This window comes from Pollachius pollachius (genome assembly GCF_949987615.1).
Source record: "Pollachius pollachius genome assembly, chromosome: 5".
NCBI classification, from domain to species: domain Eukaryota; kingdom Metazoa; phylum Chordata; class Actinopteri; order Gadiformes; family Gadidae; genus Pollachius; species Pollachius pollachius.
In genome coordinates this window covers 23159312-23179212 of record NC_136938.1, presented here as the reverse complement: position 1 = coordinate 23179212, position 19901 = coordinate 23159312, and the positions used below count along the sequence as shown (strand labels likewise).

The following is a 19901-nucleotide window of genomic DNA, read 5'->3' as shown; positions in this document are numbered from 1 at the left end:
TTGATGAATAATACTTCGTTTGGGGGGTTGGTGGGTGGAATGAGGAGTTAGATGAGTACTGACAAATAATAGGCTATCATTTGAAATAAGATTGAGGAAAAAATAAAGAGTCAAGGAAGTAAGGCATGGATGAATGCCAGGATTGCAGTTCGAGGTTTCTGTGGGAATGTGTCTCCCTCTTGTGGTAACATGTTGCAAACAACCACTGCAACAGTGTTTCATTTCATTAGAATTTGGATTCAGCCTAAAATTAGTCTAGTTATAGGCTAATCTTGGTGTAAAAGTCAAGTCAAGTTAAAATATGGGGCACTAAATTCCCGGAAACAAACAAAAACAAAAAACATAACGGCGTTTGGCCTAAAGAGACGACATACCATCTGCCACGTAATGTTTTAAACACATGTTATACTATTGTGATAGGCTTCATAACAGGGTGTAAATGAAGCAAGCGTCCTGTCCAATCCAGTGTAACCAAAATATTTCATTTGGATAATTGCGCTGCTGTACCTTTAAATACCCCCCGACCCCCGTGCGTAATGCGCGTAGTCGGAGGATGACATCAGCTGCTCTAGGCATTTCTTTCCTGCGAGTCATCATCACGCACATCAGCTGACAACGTGAGTCAATGTGCACTAGTGGTGCACACCGCGTTGTTCCACATCGATGCGCATAAAGTTACATTGGTTTCACCTGCGTCTTAATGAAGAACCTCCCTTTTGTTCGACTCAATCACATACCTCTCCAAGTGTCGCTAGAGCTGAACGTCTGATGTGCGCAAGAGGTAGGGCTTTATTCATCTATAGATTGACATTTCCATTGTTGTTTATTACCATGTGAAGTTTGACACGTTTTTTTTTCTAAGGCTATCCTCAGGCTCTGACAAAAGCATTGTATATATTCAACATTTAGATTTATCTGGAGCGCCATCCCAACACCACCACCACAACCATCACCGACATGGCTTCTGCTACCTCCACCCCGGCCACTTCATCCTCCACTAGCCGAGCCACGCGCTCCTCGGGCCGGCGCGGCCCCTCCGGTGACGGCCTCCCAGAATCCGGCATCAGTCCCACACGCATCTCCCGCATCCAGGAGAAGGATAGTCTTCGACACCTGAACGATCGCCTCGCAAATTACATACATCGTGTGCAAGAGTTGGAAAATGAGAGGTCTTCTATGCTGCTACTGCTCGAGGAGAAGGAGGACACTACGTCCCGGGAGATTGGCAATGTCCGGCGGTTGTACGACGTGGAGTTAGCCGACGTCCGGAAGTCACTGGACGAATTGGCCAACGAGAGGGCCCGGTGGCAAATGGAGTGTGGGAGTGCGAAGGAAGAACATAGGAAACTGCAAGTCAGGTGATACTGCTAATGCATTTTGTACGTTCCAACAGACAATTATAAGCAGTTTGCATTGCATTTCATGAATTAGTGGGGCACGGGCTAATACATATTCCTAAACTGAATGTGTTTATGTGCCGAATCGTACCGCGAGATAAATACCTGTGTCTACTTGCAAATAAAGTGCTTGGTCAAAGGGAGATGTGTACACATTCAGACTTTGCTTGCATCTAGTGGGTGCATGCTTCTCAGTGAGTCCAAACAATGTTTTTAAATCCCATGTAGTACTAAAGGAAACAATATAAAAATGTTGTTGAAAGGCTGCATTAAGATAATGAATGTATTTCAGTGGCTTAATGATGTTTTTATGGCTGAACCAGGAACCAGAAGAAGGAGGCTGACCTGGCCCACGCCGTGACCCAGTGGAGGAGCGTGGAGGCGGCCCTCCACTCCAAGGACACAGAGTTCACCAGGGTGCTGGGGGACAACAAGACGCTGACCAGCGACGTCGCCGAGCTTCAAGAACAGCTGGACAACGTAGGAGATCACATGTTGGCTCAACAGCCATACTTGATGGGGGCAAAATCCATGAGCCAAGACTGTAGTCTCTAAACTCCACTGCCAAGCAATAGAGCGCACAAATACACTGGTCTAGTGTTAAGGTTCAATCCCCAGTGTCGGCAGTCTACCCGTAGATATTACTGCGCAAGATAAGCCATTCCTGCTCCTTTTTATATAAAACAACATAGGCTATATATAATATGATTTAAATACAAACATATACTAAATGGTGAATCCAGGGTTTAGGAAAAACTGAATCTCGTTCATAAAAAAAACAGTGCGAAAGTAGTTCGGAGGAGTAACGGCTAGAAAATATTTATTCTGCCATATTTCAATATTTAATGCATTGTCTTCTTGCTCTAATATTGGACACTTTTTAAAATGTTTATTCCCCAAACCCACCATTGGAACTACAATAAGACATGACTACAGACCTCAGGTTTTTACAGGGTTGTGTGTGTGTGTGTGTGTGTGTGTGTGTGTGTGTGTGTGTGTGTGTGTGTGTGTGTGTGTGTGTGTGTGTGTGTGTGTGTGTGTGTGTGTGTGTGTGTGTGTGTGTGTGTGTGAGACCTGGTGTATCCCAGGTGGAAGCTGTTCTCCGAGAGACCCAGACCCAGTTCAGCTCAGAGGTTCTGAGGAGGGTGGACCTGGAGAACCGCATGCAGTCCCTCAAAGAGCAGCTCGACCTGCAGAGGAACATCAGCGACCAGGTAACGATAGCCCACACGCACATCTTGTTATGGGAAGTTCCCGAGGCAAGACTAGGACACGTCAGGGCTACTATGACGCTGTCCCCTGGAATGTAGCACACTTGAAACTACAAAATGAATCAGCCACATTGAACTAAGCATTAAAACGAGGGGGGGCAGTGTATTTTAGATTTGTTAATGCTTTTAATCTCGACGGAAAACGGTAAATCGAATGCTCTGATAAAAAATCGATCTGGCTGTCGCAGGCCACTCCTTAGTCATGACTGGAGTCATCCACAAGGCCAGGCAGACCTAAGGCTAAAGTAAAGGCGATCTAGTCATGTGTTTTGGGCGGGTTGCTTTGGAGGAAGGCCTGGAGGAAGGAGAGGGATTGTTCTCATTTTATAATCTAGTCCACTCCGGCTGGTTTCTCCAGAGTTGCCTATCCTAACTTTGACATTCTTTTTTCCAATTGTATAACATGTGACGGAGAATCTGTGTTCCCTCCTCTAAACTAAGTTCCAAGTTCACTTATGTGCAGATGTTTTATCTCTACATAAGGTGTAATCATTATGCCCTTAGTGATTCGTACAACATCTTCTGTGTAGATACTCCCGACGTAGCTCTTATGATTTGATTAGCTTTCTCCACTTTTAAGTTGCATCGGATAAAAATGTTCTCAATGTAAACCGTAGGAGATCCTGGACGTCAGGAGCAGACATGAAAGCCGCATCGTCGAGGTGGAGTCGGGCCGAAGAAGGGAGTTTGAGAGCAAACTGGCCGACACCATGCAGCGTCTCCGCCAGGACCACGACCTCCAGGTCCAGCAGTACAAGGAGGAGTTGGAGCACAACTTCACCACAAAGGTACGCCCCTAATAAATACAAGAAATCCATTTGGAAGTGCACCAGCAGAAGACTAGCAGGCCTTTCAAAAATGAACTCCGGGGACGATCAGGAGTTCCACACAGGCAACCCACCACAGGAGATGAGCTACATCAGATGTATTCCTACATACTTGAGGCACTCTGTATACTCTAGGCGAGGGCTGGTGACTGGGAAGAGCGTGTAGAGGTTGGGTTAGGGTTACTAACTCTGTATATCTGATGAGTGGAAAGCAGAAAGAAGCTGGAAGGCAACATACAGGCAAGAGAAAAGCACGATGTCAGCAACACGCCCACTCGCATGTTGTGAATTCTCCAATTGTCTGTTCTTAACACAAGGGGCCTGGGAGGTTAAACTCTGGAGGGGCGGATTCCGACTTTTGTGTTCACACATACAGCCCCACCGGGTATTATGTCAGACTTGCGGTGCATGTGTTAAAGGCCTATAGATGTTCAGCTGCTATGTAAATGTTTATGTGTAAATGTGTGCCATGGCAAAAAATCACAAACACAAGGACATGTAAAGGGAAGCAAAGGATTGATCCATCAACCCACTATTGGGAAGACAATTTTTTTATTACCCACTGAACTATCGAGTGAGTGAGCGAGTGAGCTTCGAAATGGCATTGAGGTACTTGAATTTATTTCTCGAACCAATCTGACCAAATGCTTCCCTTCTGAAAGATAATCAATACTACACTCTATGGTAGCTCTAAATAAAAGTTACGTTCTCTGCGCCACAGCTGGAGAATGCCAAGCAGTCAATGCTGGAGAAGGACGACATGGCGTCCACCAACCGAGATGAGCTGAACACCACCAAGCTCCGGATGGAGACCCTGGGGTCTCAGCTCAGACAGTACCAGAAGGAGGTAGGCATAGGAGCCGATAGTACCACCACAACCCCAAAGCACGTTGTCCACTACCACCACCAACATAACCTTTTTGAAAGAATTGCTATCTATTGTGGAAAATTGTCTCATGTCTTCTATACCTCCCAGAAAGCTTTGGAATTGTAACTAAACTGTTTGGAGTTATTTTCTTTGCTTTGATTTGTATGCGTCTTCCACGTGTTTGCATGGGTATTCGGTACAGGTGTCAACACTGTTTGGGATTAGGGATGTGAACCGGCTAACTGTTGAGAATGTTTTTGACCGGTTACGCATGTCTGTCAATAGGTTAATTTGCATAAACACGTTGATTCACTATCCTGGTCAGTTGACATTGACACCATTGTTTAAAAAATGGGATGAGGGATTGGCATGACGAGAAAATGTTCATCGTACCTACACCATCTATAATCAAACAAGTTGTACATGCTCTGGTCTTGTCAAACCTTGGGTATTGTACAATATCTGGTAATCAGCAACCAAAAAAGACTTGCATTAACTTCAGGTAGCTCAGAACAAGGCAGCCCGTTTGGCACTGAGCTGCTCCATTCACACTAACGCTGAAGTAATGCATACAAGCCTTTCATGGCTCACAGTAAAACAAAAGATCTCTTAACTCTTGTTGTTCCTAAGGTCAGTCATAAACTGCGAAAGACCGCCTTCTTTGCTGAAGGTTTAGTCAGTGTGTCTGACCGACACGGTCATAGCACTAGAGGAGCAAGGAACGGACATCTAGCTTTACCCAGACCAAGGTCCAATCTACTTAAAAAAAACATTTACACATCAATTTCATTATGGAATGAACATACATTCTAGCATAAATTGCAAATGCAGCTTTAAAAAGTCTGCAAAAAATCATCTGGTCCATATATAATCATTTTTACTTCTGTTATATTTGTCGTTCTGATGTTTTTTTTAATCATACTGTTTTATTGTTTTATTTGTCTATTTTTATGTTTGTTTGACATAATGTCAAACAAGTGATTGTCTGTTGTCTATATTTTGCGTTTCGGTCCCCAGGAAGACTAGCTCTCACTCCCGTGTGTTGCTAATGGGGATCCTAATAAATGAAATCAAAGCATCTACACAGCTTCGCTAGCTTGCAGTCTGAGGTAAAAAACGAAGGGCGCTATACGGAGCTCGGTGTGAGACCATTTCTTCCAGACTGGCACAAAGTCAAAGTAAATTGTGTGATGCTTCTCTTCAGTTTAGTAGTTGTCCTAGCAATATGCTGAACCTCCATTAAGAACAAGCACCCGGGGACTTGTTAGAGCACCCTGGCTTCGAAATGGGGCGCCAAAGCTCATCGAGTCAATGGAGCATCGCGCTGAAAGGAAAACACCCCTTTCTTGTATTTCACATCATTTCAGGTTTTTTTCTTAGAAAATAACCGGTTCACGGGTCTGGGTGTGGGTCTATCGAAAGCAAAATGAGCCGAAACTGACATACCTAGTTGTGACCTTTCCCAAGGCTACCTCTCAAGCCCTCTGCTGGGACGGGGGGGGGGGGGGGGCGATCTCCAGCGGGACGTGACCGCGTGTCCACCTCTCCCCTGTGTGTTGCAGAAAGGCCTGCTGGAGGCCCGCGTGCAGGACCTGGAGCGGACCCTGGACTCGGAGCGTGGCTCCTGGCACCAGCGGCTGAGCCAGAAGGAGCAGGAGCTGGGCGACCTGCGCTCCCAGCTGTTCGGCCAGCTGGAGGAGTACGAGAGCCTGCTGGACGTCAAGCTGGCGCTGGACATGGAGATCAACGCCTACCGCAAGATGCTGGAGGTGGAGGAGCAGAGGTGGGTGTCGTGGGGCACCGGCGACGGGAGCAGAGGACGCTGGTGGGGCTAGGAGATGATGATGATGATGATGATGATGATGGAGGAGCAGAGGGAGCTGGTGATGGAAGGAGATGATGGCGAAGGAGCAGAGGAAAGCGGGGGTGTTGGTGGTGGGATTTGGAGATTGAGACGGCAGTGGAGGGGCAGGTGATGGGGGGGGGATGGTGGCGGTGGGCCAGAGGAAAGTTGCGGTGTTAGGAGATGGTGGTGGAGGAGCATGGAAGGCTGGTGTTGATGGGAGCAGAAGGTAGCTGGTGGGAGGCGATGATGGTTGTAGATGATGGTGGTGGTGGTGTAGAAGAGGGAGCTGGGAGATGACTACTGTGGACATGAGCCTATGAACTTGTTAGCTTGTATCATCAAACTCGTACTATGTCATTCTATCATTTCTTCTTTTATTCCTCCCAGGCTCCAGCTGTCGCCCAGTCCCTCTCAGCACGCGGCGGGGGGAGCGCAGGCGATGCGGGAGCGCGTCTCTCGCCGCGCCAGGGGCAAGAAGCGCAAACACGAGGGCACGTCGGGCAGCTCGCCGGCCTACAAGATGTCGACGCACGCGGCGTCGCGCGGCAGCATGAGCGTGGCGGAGGTGGACCCCGAGGGGAACTACGTGGTGCTGAAGAACGACTCCCCGGAGGTTCCAGCTTCTCTTCCTTGACTCATTTGTTGTTGTGTTTTCTTTTCTTTAAATCATGGCTGCCTTCATGACAGGACTTACTTCACAGCAGAACACCTTAAAACGCTTAAATAGACAGAAAATATAAGTAGTAGAAATGTTGTGTCAGTGTATAAAATTGTTTAGGTATGTAACTTTATCCGTTTGTTTAATTGTTTCAATACTGCAGTAGGTAGTATCGTGTTTTTTTTAGTATTGCATGACTTTTATTTTTTGTAGTTAAATGTTTGTTCTCCTTTTCCCTCTGCGGTTCCAGGAGCAGCCACTAGGGGGGTGGGTAGTCCGTAGAACTCAACCAGACTCTGGGGACATCTCCTTCCACATCCCTCCTAACTACACACTGCCTGGGGGTAGCACCCTCACTGTAAGTGGCTTTTTCTTCATCCCCAAGGCGCTTACAACAAACTATAACCCTGCTTTGTCGGAACACAGGAAACCACTGACTGTAACGGGGTATGAAGGACAGGGGTTGCGGAACCATGATTGCTGGTCCAGATGCCAAATTAGGTGTGTCTTCATGTAGATCTGGGCCACAGGGGTGGAAGCCGGCCTGGAGGACCTGATTCTCCAGGGCCACCGGAGCTGGGGGCCAGTCACAAACACCCGAGTGATCCTTCTCAACCCAGAACAAGAGGTAACTAGAGCAGTGCTGCTTCTACGAGCCTAAACTGGGCCTGAGCAAAGCAAATTTGCCAGCAGTGTGGATGCCACACTTTTTCTTCTTTCTTTCTTTCTTTTTTTTTTCAACAATAGAAAAATAATTTGGTTAATCTTCAATGGAATGTGTTCATAGCCAGCCATGTGTAATGGGGTCACGGCCCCACAACAAAGCAGAAATGAACCCATATCGAGGTCATTTTTCATCACAGATCCTGACGCATTGTACTTCTCGGCACACTTCTCCTATAGAAGGAATAAAGCCAGCCATGCGCATGCACACATTTGATTGTATTCCTATCCATGACCCGAGCCACAATAACGATGCATCCCAAGTCAAAGGAGCGTATTGTACCCGAGGTGGGGAAGCCATTTCCCCACGATGTACCCTGTGAGAGGCAGAAGAACCTAAGGTACCGTCACTAATGTCTGCTGAATGGCCTGGGGTGATCAGGAGATGGCGGAGCGCAGGCTGGTGTGTGGGCAGGGCAGAGCGGACGAGGAACGGGAGCTGGAGTTTGACGAGGAGTGTGTGGCGGGAAGCAACATCCAGCACTTCAGGAGACAGGTGTGTGCAGTGTGTTTGCATGTGGGACAAATTCTTCACCTCCTTTTTCAAGCATATCAAGTACTTTACTTACTGGGTACTTAGTAAGTACCAAAGGTTTTGGAAATCCTGCCTAATCCCAGAAAGGGTCTCTAGGAAAATGGATACACTGGCTAGGAACCAATAATGGGGGGTGCACACAACTCTTTGCGCACAAAGAGTTGTGTGCACCGAAATAAGTTTAAAATAACCCAATTGCCTATATAGCATATGCAGTCCTGATTCCAGCTACCGAGATAACGAGCACTATTGTGTATAGCCGCCCGCCAAAACAAGTTTATCTGCCTTGTTTCAGTTAAAATGTTGTGTTTGTGACACTATTTTTCTCTTCACGCCTGCCTTCTGTGAAGCCAAAGAGGAAAAAAAAGAAATGTTGCTCTGTGTCATGAGGGAGGACCGAACGTTGCCGTGTTGGGTAGGTGAGGAGCGGCTGTGGCAGCAGCCCCTCTGCTAGCATGCTTGATGTCTCCCGCCTGGCTTGTGTTTGCAGTAAGCATGCGTCACACGTGACGCTGGTGGAAAAGCAGTGCATGCACACATGACTCTGCCCATTTTACCAATGTTCTAGTCCTTCCTGGACTCCTATACGACAATTAACCATACGCCACAATACAATCTTCCGGGTGGCAAAAGCCGATGCGTTCTCTGATGGCACCACTAGTAAACAAACCCTTCCAAGATCGAGAAAACAGAGTAAATGGCTTGAATGAATGATAATGTTCTTGCGGGTTGCGACTGGACGTCTCATTTTATATATATATATATATATATATATATATATATATATATATATATATATATATATATATATATATATAATTATAATTATAATTATATTGATATCGTTTTTGTCATTGTTTTAACTTTAGATCAACAATGTTTTTAACGATGTAACTATGTTTACATTAGCCGGCTGGATTGCTTCTGGTCAGTAGAAGCCGCTCGCGTTCTGCCAACCGGAAGTATCTTGACACCTATTGTTTACAAACATTCTGAAATGCCGTATTGCAGGAAGACTAGACGTTGAGGAACTATTTTGGGTATAGCTAAGGTTCGGGTTGAAAGATCCGCGGCTAAAGAATAGTCAGCAATTATCCCTAGCATGGGTGTTTGTAGGGGGGGAGGGGGGCTGCGTTCATGCATGCATGCATCCTTGTCAATGTACTTGCATAAAAGCCCCATTTAATGAATGCCTGAATTAACAGAAGCTTTTGCAATTCACAACATAAAAGTCGTGACTTGTCCTATTCAAATGCAAAACTAAAACTAACATTCCATTTGTATGCATTCCGACAAACTCCAAAGTGAAAAGCTTATTTCACACTCTCCTTTCCTCGGTTGTTTAATGCCGTCATATTCCATACTCATTTGCTTTGGACGTACAAATTGGCTTTTTGCAAATGTTTGAAATCTATAGATGTGCAAAGGATGGAATTCATGTTGATGACAGTAAATTGTTTTTCCCAAAGCGATTCTAATCGTGTAGATTTAAGGAGCAAGGTAAATGTCAGAGGAAGCCATTTCTCTCTCTCATGGGAACGATCAGTTATTGAAATTGCAAAGGTGTCGCCCAAGGGCTATCTTAATAGCAACACCTGTCTGTGATATCCATGCATCAACACGATTTACCGTATGGTAATGCAGACCTTTACTGATAGATTTCCTGTATCTTGACATAATGAAATGGCCATTCCTCAGTGGCACCAAGCTTACTGTCATGTTTCTGTTTCCCAGGATCTCTCCAAGGAGGCCAGCTGTTCTCTGATGTAAGGATCTTCTTTGGAACCACTACTTTGCCTGACCCTGACCAGTCTCCTTTTGAGTCTAGTATTCTGCTCCGTCCTGGATCAAAATGTCTACACCATGGCCAGGTCAAACTAGCATGTGGGACATGGGGCATCTTGTTAACTGTATTCCTTATCCTGTCTATGTCTAGCGTGAATGTGTACTCCAAGGTGTCAATAAGGCATTTAAAAGAAAAAGCTCCTCAAGCCAAGAGAGATGGAGAAGGCTGTTGCTGTTTAGACTTATTTGAAGGTACTGTAGGCGATGGAATATTTTGAGAAGTTGCAACATATTTATACTATTGCAGGTCATAGCTGCTACATTTACATAATGCCAAATTAGCTGTGTGGAGGTAAGCAGTTTGTAGGGTGTCTTCTTACAAATTACTAATTTAATTTTCCAAAATGTTAACTTTTTAATTTATTTTTGTACAATTCAAAAAGGGTCCCATTTGCCTTCTGTCCATTCAAAGGTCAATTGCTTCTCAATCACTGTATTCTGGATTTTACATGAAAAAACTTTGGCGAGTTATTTTCTTCCGGCAGTGTCTTGGTTTAATTAAATTGTCTGTGTGTGCATCTAATGGTTTTTGAACCATGGTGGAAATTACAGGAAGCTACATAAAATGTAAATAAATTGCATAATAAAGTTTTCTAAACAAAGTAAACACTGAGTGCTTCTTGCCAGTCCTCAAGGTTCTCGTACTTTGGATACGAATGCACATTTTGATGGGTTGTGCTTTTATTTGGAACATTATCTTCTTGAAAGGAAATCGTGTGACCCTCCACGTAGAAGTAGTTGGAAGTTCTACTCCACAGAGCTCTGATTCGTTATCTTCCATAGGAATTATTGCAGACATTAATGACTTCTAATTGATTGTCATTAGACTTAGCTGTTTCTATGACTGTTCCCAGAAGTCCAGGCTTGTCAACGGAACAATTGTGTAATTAATCCCTCCACAGCTTCTAGCAGTTCTCTGAATTTTCAACCTTAACTTGATGTTTAAACCGACAAAACATCGACATCCAGTTTCTTTGGTCCCCAGAAGAATAACCAAATGTGTCCTTCGCTTCAGTCCGTGCAGGGTTTTGAAATTAGTGCACGCTCCCTGCTGGTTAAAATCCAACAGAATCACACCATAGTCTCTTTGCTGGTGTCCTTGCTGAAGGGGCAGACGATGACTGCCATGTGACTGTGTTTGGAGCCCGATGGCGGGGGGACCTGCAGTCGAACCCTCTGGTCGGTTAGTTTCCATGTCTGGAAGAGGTGGATGTGGTAACGCACGGACACCTGCAGAAGGGAGTACGCATAATGGAGAATTTGTACTTTGAAGTATAACGATTTTTTTTCTCCACTACCGCTGCGAGGAAAACCCCTCAGCTCAGCCAAATCTCCGTCCAAACAATAAAATTTACGAGCTTCAATTCTCGGTGGCAAACACTGGCATCAACTCAACACACTCATAAATGATAGTATTATTTTTCCATTGATTGTTTTACAATGTACCATTAAATAGTTTGTGACGTGCCCTGTGGAGCACAGAACTGAGTTAACGTGACGCGGATGGCAACAAAATTAAACGCAGAATGCTCAGAGGAGTCCTGGGTCGACGATCAGGATTTGGCCGAATAAGTGAGCTTCATTACTGGGCTCTTGCTAACACAGGCAGCTGCAACATATAGACAGCGACATTTAAGTCACCAACTGTAAACTTCTAGACTGAAAGACAAATTATTTCAAGTTATTGAGAAACATTTGGGGAATTGGGTCATTCCGTGCAACGCAATCCGACGCTACGGTTGGAACCCTACCATGGTCCAGAAGATGTAGATGGTGAAGAGGGCTAGGGTCAGGACCAGCAGTCCCAGTGCCTCGTACCCGTTGGTGTGGTGGAGGTCCAGGGCTCCCTGGACACACAGCCAGCCAGACAGGGTGGCCAGGGGGGTGATGAAGAGGAAGCACACCGCATCGCCACACAGGGTTCTGCGCTGGTGTCGCATGGACGGAGAGCGCAGCCACTGGGAGGAGAGAGGAGAGGGCGGGCTAGGGTTTACTATTGAGGACAATTGGGAGTAAGAGATGATATTCTATATGTGTAACAGTAATGTATGAATATGTTCGTTAAGAGATTGCTCCCATGGATCGTTTTTTATTCGATAAACCCATCAGATCAACGTCCACACGTCTGGAAACGTTTTTTATTCATTGCTTTAATTATCTCTCAAAACGTTTCAGAAAAAAATCGGAAAATGTGCACTTTGTAAAACGCTACTGTCTAGCTCACACCACTGTGTGTGTTTGTGTGTTTGTGTGTGTCCTCAACGAAACACGTGTGTCCATGAGAAGACGTTACACAACACAGTGTGTATGTGGCGTGTGTGCGTGATGCGGCTGACACAACGCCGCACACGTCCACAGTGTCGTCCACCTCTGTTTGCAGAAGCACACGGGCAGGACTCCTCTAGCCACTAATAGACTGACAGTACTAATATGGGAGGACTTCCACCCTGCGCCGGTCTCTGGGCAAAACCTGCTGGCTAATCAGGTTTCTAAAAGGCTAAGTGGCTTTAGCGCTAACCACTCTGCAAGCAGCTCAGCAGGGGATGAACATGAGGGGCAGGGGTTGGTAAGCTGGGCAGCAAGCCCCCACTCCAATCTGTGGAAGCCAGGGTGAGGTGGTTCATTGAGGCCACACACCTCAAGGACACACACCTGCTGCCGTGACCCACATAAGGATGAAAAATATGCCAGGGCCTAGTGTGGGATTTGACCAACCTTTAGTCATTTATTGTCATTAAGGAGGTTAGACTTTTTATCCAAAGCGACCTCCTGTGAATTCCGATGCATGTCATTCAGGAGCAGGGGTTATGCATCTTGCTGAAGGACACCTACAGGTAGCCCTTTCATCCGGGTGTCCCCCTATAGCCACTACAATCTCCCCTAACCCTGAGCGAGTTGGCTCGGTTTGAGTGGCTGCAATGCGGACTATTAGTACCTCTGTGAACGGCTTGGGCAGCCGTTCAAGGGAGAACTGGTAGCGGCAGAGTTCACAATGGCTGCTGTTGGACGAGGTGAGCCAGTGCTCCAGGCAGGCGCGGTGAACCATGGCCAGGGTGCCCGAGCACTCGCATGGGGACAGCAGCTCCCCAGAACTCCCTCCCTCATGGCAGATCCTGCAGAATGGCTCGTCACTGTTCGCCAGGACACCAGACAGAGACAGACAGAGAAAGTATGGGTAACCTAACAATTGTTAGTGCTTGGCACTTGGTTCTATGAGCATCCTTACTGTACCGACAGCGATATACTGTTTTTCTTTCTTCTGACAAATGTACTTATTGGAAGTCGCTTTGGATAAAGGCGTCTGCTAAATGCCCTAAACGTAAATGTAAAAAGGAGGGTATCAGGAATCAAACTAACTAGGAAGGACTGCTTGGACACTGATAAAGGGACACGATGTGTGTCTTTCTATGTGTGTTGAAGAATAAGTCGTTTTTTTGTCCCACTGTGACAAATTGGATTTCCAGTTTACGTAGACAGGATTAGATCAGGCCATCAAGGACAGAGTTACGGGTTTGATTCCCATGCGGGACAAACATGCTATGTGACAATGCAATCGTCACAATTGTGAAATCATAAACGTTTCAATCACAACACACTTATTGAGTCACATTTGGTCATCCAAAAAAAAAGTATAAAAATAAGTAGGTAAGGTTAAGAAAGACTAAAGGTGATGTTGATGATGCGTGTCTAATGTGTGGTTGCCGTGGTTACCTGTCGTTTAAGGTTCTAGGTTGCCAACAGGTGCTCTCTCCTCCTTGGGGGCAGGTGACTTCTTGATTGTCGTTGTTTAGCTCCGCCTCCAGCACCTCCCCTAGCAGAACCTTCACCTCGCTCTCGTCTTCTCCCTGTTCCCATGGCGCTGGGAGCTGTTCGGATGTCATGTCTGGCAAGTTGGGAGTCATTCACTGACATAAGGAGCAGGCCACGCGTCCTGCGCCCTGCCTCATCTTTCCTGACCAATAAAAAGAACACTCAGTCATTTGTCGCCTGACCAGTCCAACCCATTGGTTGGTTACTCTGCTAAAATTTCTTGATAAACATATTGTCCTATGATTGTGTTTTATCTTTAGAAAAGTGTATTATTATTATTTTCTATTTGTATTATTTTTTTAGATTGAACTATTACAAACTTCATTAGTACTTAGTGACGAAATTGCATGGTAAAATGTGACAAAGCGTAAAGCTGACAATGTTCATTGACATATCCTCAATGTTTTGAGAGGCTGTAGTCAATAACAACAACCATAACAACAACAACCATCACTTAAGTGGTTGATGGTGATTAGTTGATCTGTGATCTCTTCCCCTTTTGAAGCTGAATGTGTTATGACCACTGATGTCATTTACAGTTCACCTCTAACTGCCATGCCATGCTTGATCTCATTATGAATTGTTTGATTGTCCATTAAGAGAGTATCACTGAATAACGTTTTTTAAGTAAAGTTTTTTGAAACACTTGTGCTATACTTTAAAATACACATATTTAACATGCATTAAATGTAGGCTATTATGATATCAAATGTAAAGCATTCAAAATAAAATGTTCTCTCATTAAAAAGATTGAATCATTGTAGGCCTATTCTATAGCCTATAGGATATGAGCTGTTTTGGTTTAACGGTATAACACCATCAGTCAAGTGAGAGTGTTGGGTCAAAGCAACACGTGTTCTAAAGTCTGCTTATTTATTACACTATATATCGACCTGACCTAGTAGGTAGGCTATTGGAGCAACTTTAACAACATTACAAATAACGATCAAACACTAAAAACACAAACCAATTAGCGGCCATCGTTCACCCTGTCCCGTTCGGACAAGCCTGGTGATCTGGATGACGTAACACGTAGCCTATAATAAACAATAAGCGACAATCGATATTACCTCGAATGATGCGAGCTGGTCAATATCCACAAGGCTTCGAGGCGATACAGTGGGCAGGCTCCGTTGATTGATTTCCCTTGTGGTGGTGCCGGTGCTGTTTATAAAGGTCTGTGTTGAGAGCGATGCCAGAGCGTGTTAGCGAGCAAACGCCCCGCCCAGCGGATTAAGCGCATTTGTCGCCGGCGGTGAGAATAGTGAGGGATTAGATCAAGGGGAAAGTATGTGACGGACAGTCCAGCCAGATGTAAATCGCTTCCCTTATAGTGAGATGCAACGGAGGCGGGAACGGAGCGATACCTTGCTGCGCCCTCCATAATCCTGTTAGGGCTCCCAAGCAGACAGGAGCGGGCTGTGGGGGACCCTCCCCCAACGGCCCCTCACCTCCTATGGTAATCAGGGTCCGCTCTGCAAGAGCATCGCAACGTCCTCAAGATCAAGGGCCCTGTGTGTGTGTGTGTGTGTGTGTGTGTGTGTGTGTGTGTGTGTGTGTGTGTGTGTGTGTGTGTGTGTGTGTGTGTGTGTGTGTGTGTGCGTGTGTGCGTGTGCGTTTGCGTGAGGGAGATCCTCGAAACAATTATATCGGTTTGTGTTTGGTTCTTGTCAATTGATTTGTGTGTGATAGGAATGAACTATTATAACATCAAAGCAGTTATGCCATTAATAGGATATTAATTAAAAGGATATAACAAATAAAATAAAAATGTTAATAATTCATAAAAAAAATGGTATTGTTTTTATTAAGGCCATGTCTGCTTTGAAAATATATTAGTGAAGTCATATCACACTGCACACACATAAACATAATCACCCACACATTGGAAAACATTTGAAAAACTACTTGTATTCAGATTATCTTTCTGCCATGAACGATAACAGCTGTGAATAGAACAATAACCTATTTTGGAATGCTGGATGTTATGTTATGGTTTGATGATTATAATAATCTCGTGTCAAAGCAGGCCATGGATTTAATAAATGCATGTGAAGGTATGAAAACACCAAATAAAGAATGAAGGAAATCGGAGGGCTAGCATATGTATATGAAATGAAATATGATATATATAATATATTTATAAAATAATTTACTAAATCATTTCAATTTGAAACAAAATCAGACCAAAATTGCCTCTAATCCTATGCTAAAGAATCAATCTGGGATTAAGTACTTGTTATATTACAAAATCAAAATAAAGTCAAATATAAGAATCCTATTGTAAAATAGGAAGTAAATAATGCAGTTTAAAGATATTAATAGTTTTATAGATAATAGTTTCCACTATAAAAAAATAAATAAAGAGCATTAAAACGTGCCCTTTTTTTTTTTTTTGCCCAGCTTTTATTTGAACTATTTGGAGCGCATAAAATAAAAAGCAAGACGGACTGGAATGTTTACGTTCTCAACCACAGAGAGTGAAATCAACATGGGAATCCTCCATGGCATCCATCCAGACACTGGGATCAGACAGGCTGATATCAGTCTTTTTATTCCTATGTATTACTGCGTCTACACCTCTCAAGTTCAGGACCAAGTTCAGCTTGTCAAAAGAGGCTTAGAGGTGGTCGTAGACTTTCTCTGAGTGGCAGAGCTGGTGGTGGGAGTGCTTCCTCCCCCTCCTCCATAATCCTGTTTGCTATTACTTCCCAAGATGCATCCGACCAGGCGAGACGTATAGGGCCTTGGGCATCCTTTGGTGTTCCTCTGTGAACAAACTCAAAGGGAGAATGATTCAGGCAGGGCAACCAGGAAGAGGGATGCACCTCCACCTCCTAGCGCTATAGCGAGGCCCTCAGATAACCATCTGCTATCACACACACATGCAAACACTTGAAAAGAGGACTTCCTATTTCTTGGTCGGTATCGAGCAGCTTGGGAACGGAGTTGTGTGTGTGTGTGTGTGTGTGTGTGTGTGTGTGTGTGTGTGTGTGTGTGTGTGTGTGTGTTGGGGGGATGGGGAGCTAGAGCCCAGGGTGAGGTCTACACTACAGGGTAGCCTCAGTGATTGTTGTGTCTGGATTCTGGTCAAGGTCTATTTGCAGGTTTCCCCTCCCACACTGTAGCATTGTGATGAGCTGATGGGGGCGAGGGGCCCGTTTAATCCCCCCGAGGGCCCGTGGTGCGTTGGGGGCCCCTCTCGCTCTACTCCATCGATTCCTTCCCTTCACCGGGTCCCTTAAGAACCATTAAAAGATGTTAATCCATTCTGCGCTCCCTTGTCCTCCTGTGTGTGTCGCGAATCGATAGCAGACAAAAGCTCTGCTGGAGACTGTCTGGAGGTAGTGGGGCACATGTGTTCCTGCACACACACACACACACGTACCTGTACGTTGTCAACGCAACGCTCCGGGGATGCACTGGGAAAAATGTCTACCAAAACAAATGGCCTTTTTGCTGTTTTAAACCCCCAAAATAAACATGTGCTTTACATTGAAAGCCATCAATATGAAATACTGTAAAGAGGTGTTCTTAGATCTAAACCATGACAACATGGAGGTAAACTGGAGGGCTGGAGGACAGGCTAGGACAGGAAAGGATCCAGACAGACAAGGCCAGCCAGGGCTTTTGAAGTAAAAAAAGGGGCCACTGAGTGCGTTATCTCAGGGGTGCTTGGGGAGGCCAGCTGACCCTTTGAGGGTCTTTTTTAAAAACCAAGATAAGGAGCGGCTGGAGAAAAGTGGCTAGAGACCACTATGACACCACGGCTCCAGGAAAGACAAGACTCCATGACTGACCCAAGTCCCTGGCCTACATCGTAAACACGTTCCCCTTTGTAAGCTCATCCTTTATTTTTCAATTCCGATCGAATCTCAAATCCGATGTTTGGCTCCAGATGGGGGACACACCAGTGCGTGTGGTAAACAGAAAGAGCAAAACAAATGCCATAATCCCCTGCTGAGGCACTGGAGCTCCCAAAGAGCTTAGTAACACACACACAACATGTCCGAGGGTATTGCGCTTGCTGTGGCCATAAGTACGCCGCCGGGTTATAAAAATACCTCTCCATGAAAGGAAAAAGCCCATTAGCCATTCAGTGATATAACCTAAGAACGAAGGTACCGCTATCAGTGACTCCTCAACCAGAGCAAGGAGTACCCCCCCCACCCGAGAAGCTTTGAAATGGACCCCTAAGGGCCGAAGGAAAAGTGTGAGAGTGAGCCAGGGCACAACATGTGACGCATGTCAAGTGGCCGTCCGACCGTGTATTTCTGTGTGCGTCGGTGGCCCTCCTTATCTGTGGAGGATGGGATGTCTCTTCTCATGCCATGGCTCCAGAGCTCTTAGGAATGGCTCAGAGGGGAGCGAGGCGAGGCTGAGGAGGACCACCGGTCTGGTCAGAGAGGGGAGAGGGGGAGGGGGGCCAGGCTATGCGATGGCCAGGGTTGAGTCGCTGCAATCAGGGTACACTTTGGTCCCGGTGATGAACGCCCAAGGCAGCAGAAGGGTTTCCCTGTTTGACGTTAAGTGTTGATGAAAAAGGGGAGAGAGTACTATGTAAGGTGCTCTAGACTTGGAAAGAACACCTCCTATATGCTTCAGTGGTCCACAGGGGGAAAACTGCGTTTTGTGGCTCCACCAGGCCGGGAGACAACGAGAACAGAGGGCCCCTTTATCCAGGGCTAGGTGGACTAAAGGCCAGGCTCAGAGAGCAGCATTTCACCCAGGACCTCCAGGATCCACAGGAGGCAGAAGGGGTGGATCCGTCCCCAGCACACCTCTCCGCCCCAGGCAGGGTGTCCCTCCATCCGGAGGCGGACGGCTGTTGCCGCCGCGGGCCGCCATGACGGAGTGGACGCTGCTGAAGCGCCTGCTGGACGCCGTCCACCAGCACTCCACCATGATCGGCCGGCTGTGGCTCACCGTCATGGTGATCTTCCGGCTGCTGGTGGTGGCGGTGGCCACGGAGGACGTGTACGCCGACGAACAGGAGATGTTCGTGTGCAACACCCTGCAGCCGGGCTGCGCCACCGTGTGCTACGACGCCTTCGCCCCCATCTCGCAGCCCCGCTTCTGGGTCTTCCACATCATCAGCGTGTCCACGCCCTCGCTCTGCTTCATCATCTACACCTGGCACAACCTCTCCAAGCTGCCCCACCACACGGGACATAGACCCAGGACCAGGCCCAGGCCGGGGCCCGACCACGTCCCCAGAGAGGCAGGGGCCCGGGAAGGAGCGAGGGACGGTGGGCAGGAGGCCTACGACCGGAGCTGCGACTCAGACAGCTGTTCCATCCGCTCGCACAAGCACCTGGGTCACAGCGTGGCCGACGTGCTGGAGGGCCTGGTCGCTCAGGGCCTCCAGAAGCTGGAGCCCGGAGAGGCGGGCCCCCTGGCCCGGCCCCAGCCTCAAGATTACGGGGAGGCCGACGCGGAGCCTCCGAGGGTGCCCGAAGGGGTCCTGTCTAAGTGCTACGTCTTCCACGTGTGCGTGCGGGCCGTCCTGGAGGTGGGCTTCGTGACGGCCCAGTGGATGCTGTTCGGCTTCCGGGTGCCCGTGCACTTCCTGTGCCCGTCGGCGCCCTGCACCCAGCCGGTGGACTGCTACGTGTCCCGGCCCACGGAGAAGACCATCTTCCTGCTCTTCATGTTCTGCGTGGGGGTGTTCTGCATCCTGCTCAACCTGCTGGAGCTCAACCACCTGGGCTGGAAGAAGATCCGCACGGTGGCCAAGCTCCGGGAGACGGGGTCCTGGGAGGCTCGCCCCGCGAGGAGGGAGGGTTACGTGGCCTTGCCCCCGGGAAGCCCCTCGCTCACGTCCACGCTGGGCTTCAGGGACGTGACCAGCACCACGTCCCTCCCCACCCTGGACCTGGTGGTGGGCCACCAGCCCGACTGGACGTGCGCAGGGAACTGCACGCTGTTCAGGGCCGCCGGGCCGGGCGCGGAGGCCGAGCCGCGGCTGCCCGGGAGACCAGAGGGTGTGAGGAAGGAGAGACAGCCGCTGAGGATTAAGAGAGAGAACCGGGGGCCCAAGCGGCACAGTGCTGAAGTGTGGATATGAGCAGTCACAATTGCAATCTTAACTGAAATAAACTGCAATTGTTGGTTGATAAGA

The 19901-nt window shown here is 47.1% G+C and overlaps 3 protein-coding genes across 3 annotated transcripts; 2 read left to right on the top strand and 1 right to left on the bottom strand.

The window, feature by feature from the left end:
- Positions 1-957: 957 nt before the first annotated feature.
- lmnl3 (lamin L3) lies at positions 958-8514 on the top strand (the record flags this gene model as incomplete). The annotated part of the gene is made up of 11 exons (XM_079736243.1): positions 958-1358; positions 1721-1877; positions 2486-2611; positions 3286-3456; positions 4217-4342; positions 5926-6146; positions 6597-6822; positions 7118-7225; positions 7385-7495; positions 7973-8086; positions 8476-8514. The coding sequence occupies 11 exons, from the start codon at positions 958-960 to the stop codon at positions 8512-8514; spliced, it is 1800 nt and encodes a 599-aa protein (XP_079592369.1).
- A 2527-nt stretch (positions 8515-11041) lies between these two features.
- On the bottom strand, positions 11042-13872 carry LOC307075601 (E3 ubiquitin-protein ligase MARCHF3; the record flags this gene model as incomplete). Its single annotated transcript, XM_079736248.1, has 4 exons — positions 11042-11200; positions 11722-11928; positions 12906-13101; positions 13682-13872. The coding sequence occupies 4 exons, from the start codon at positions 13870-13872 to the stop codon at positions 11042-11044; spliced, it is 753 nt and encodes a 250-aa protein (XP_079592374.1).
- Positions 13873-18626: 4754 nt separating this feature from the next.
- gjd6 (gap junction protein delta 6) lies at positions 18627-19847 on the top strand (the record flags this gene model as incomplete). The annotated part of the gene is made up of 1 exon (XM_079736247.1): positions 18627-19847. The coding sequence occupies one exon, from the start codon at positions 18627-18629 to the stop codon at positions 19845-19847; it is 1221 nt and encodes a 406-aa protein (XP_079592373.1).
- Between the last annotated feature and the right edge of the window lie 54 nt (positions 19848-19901).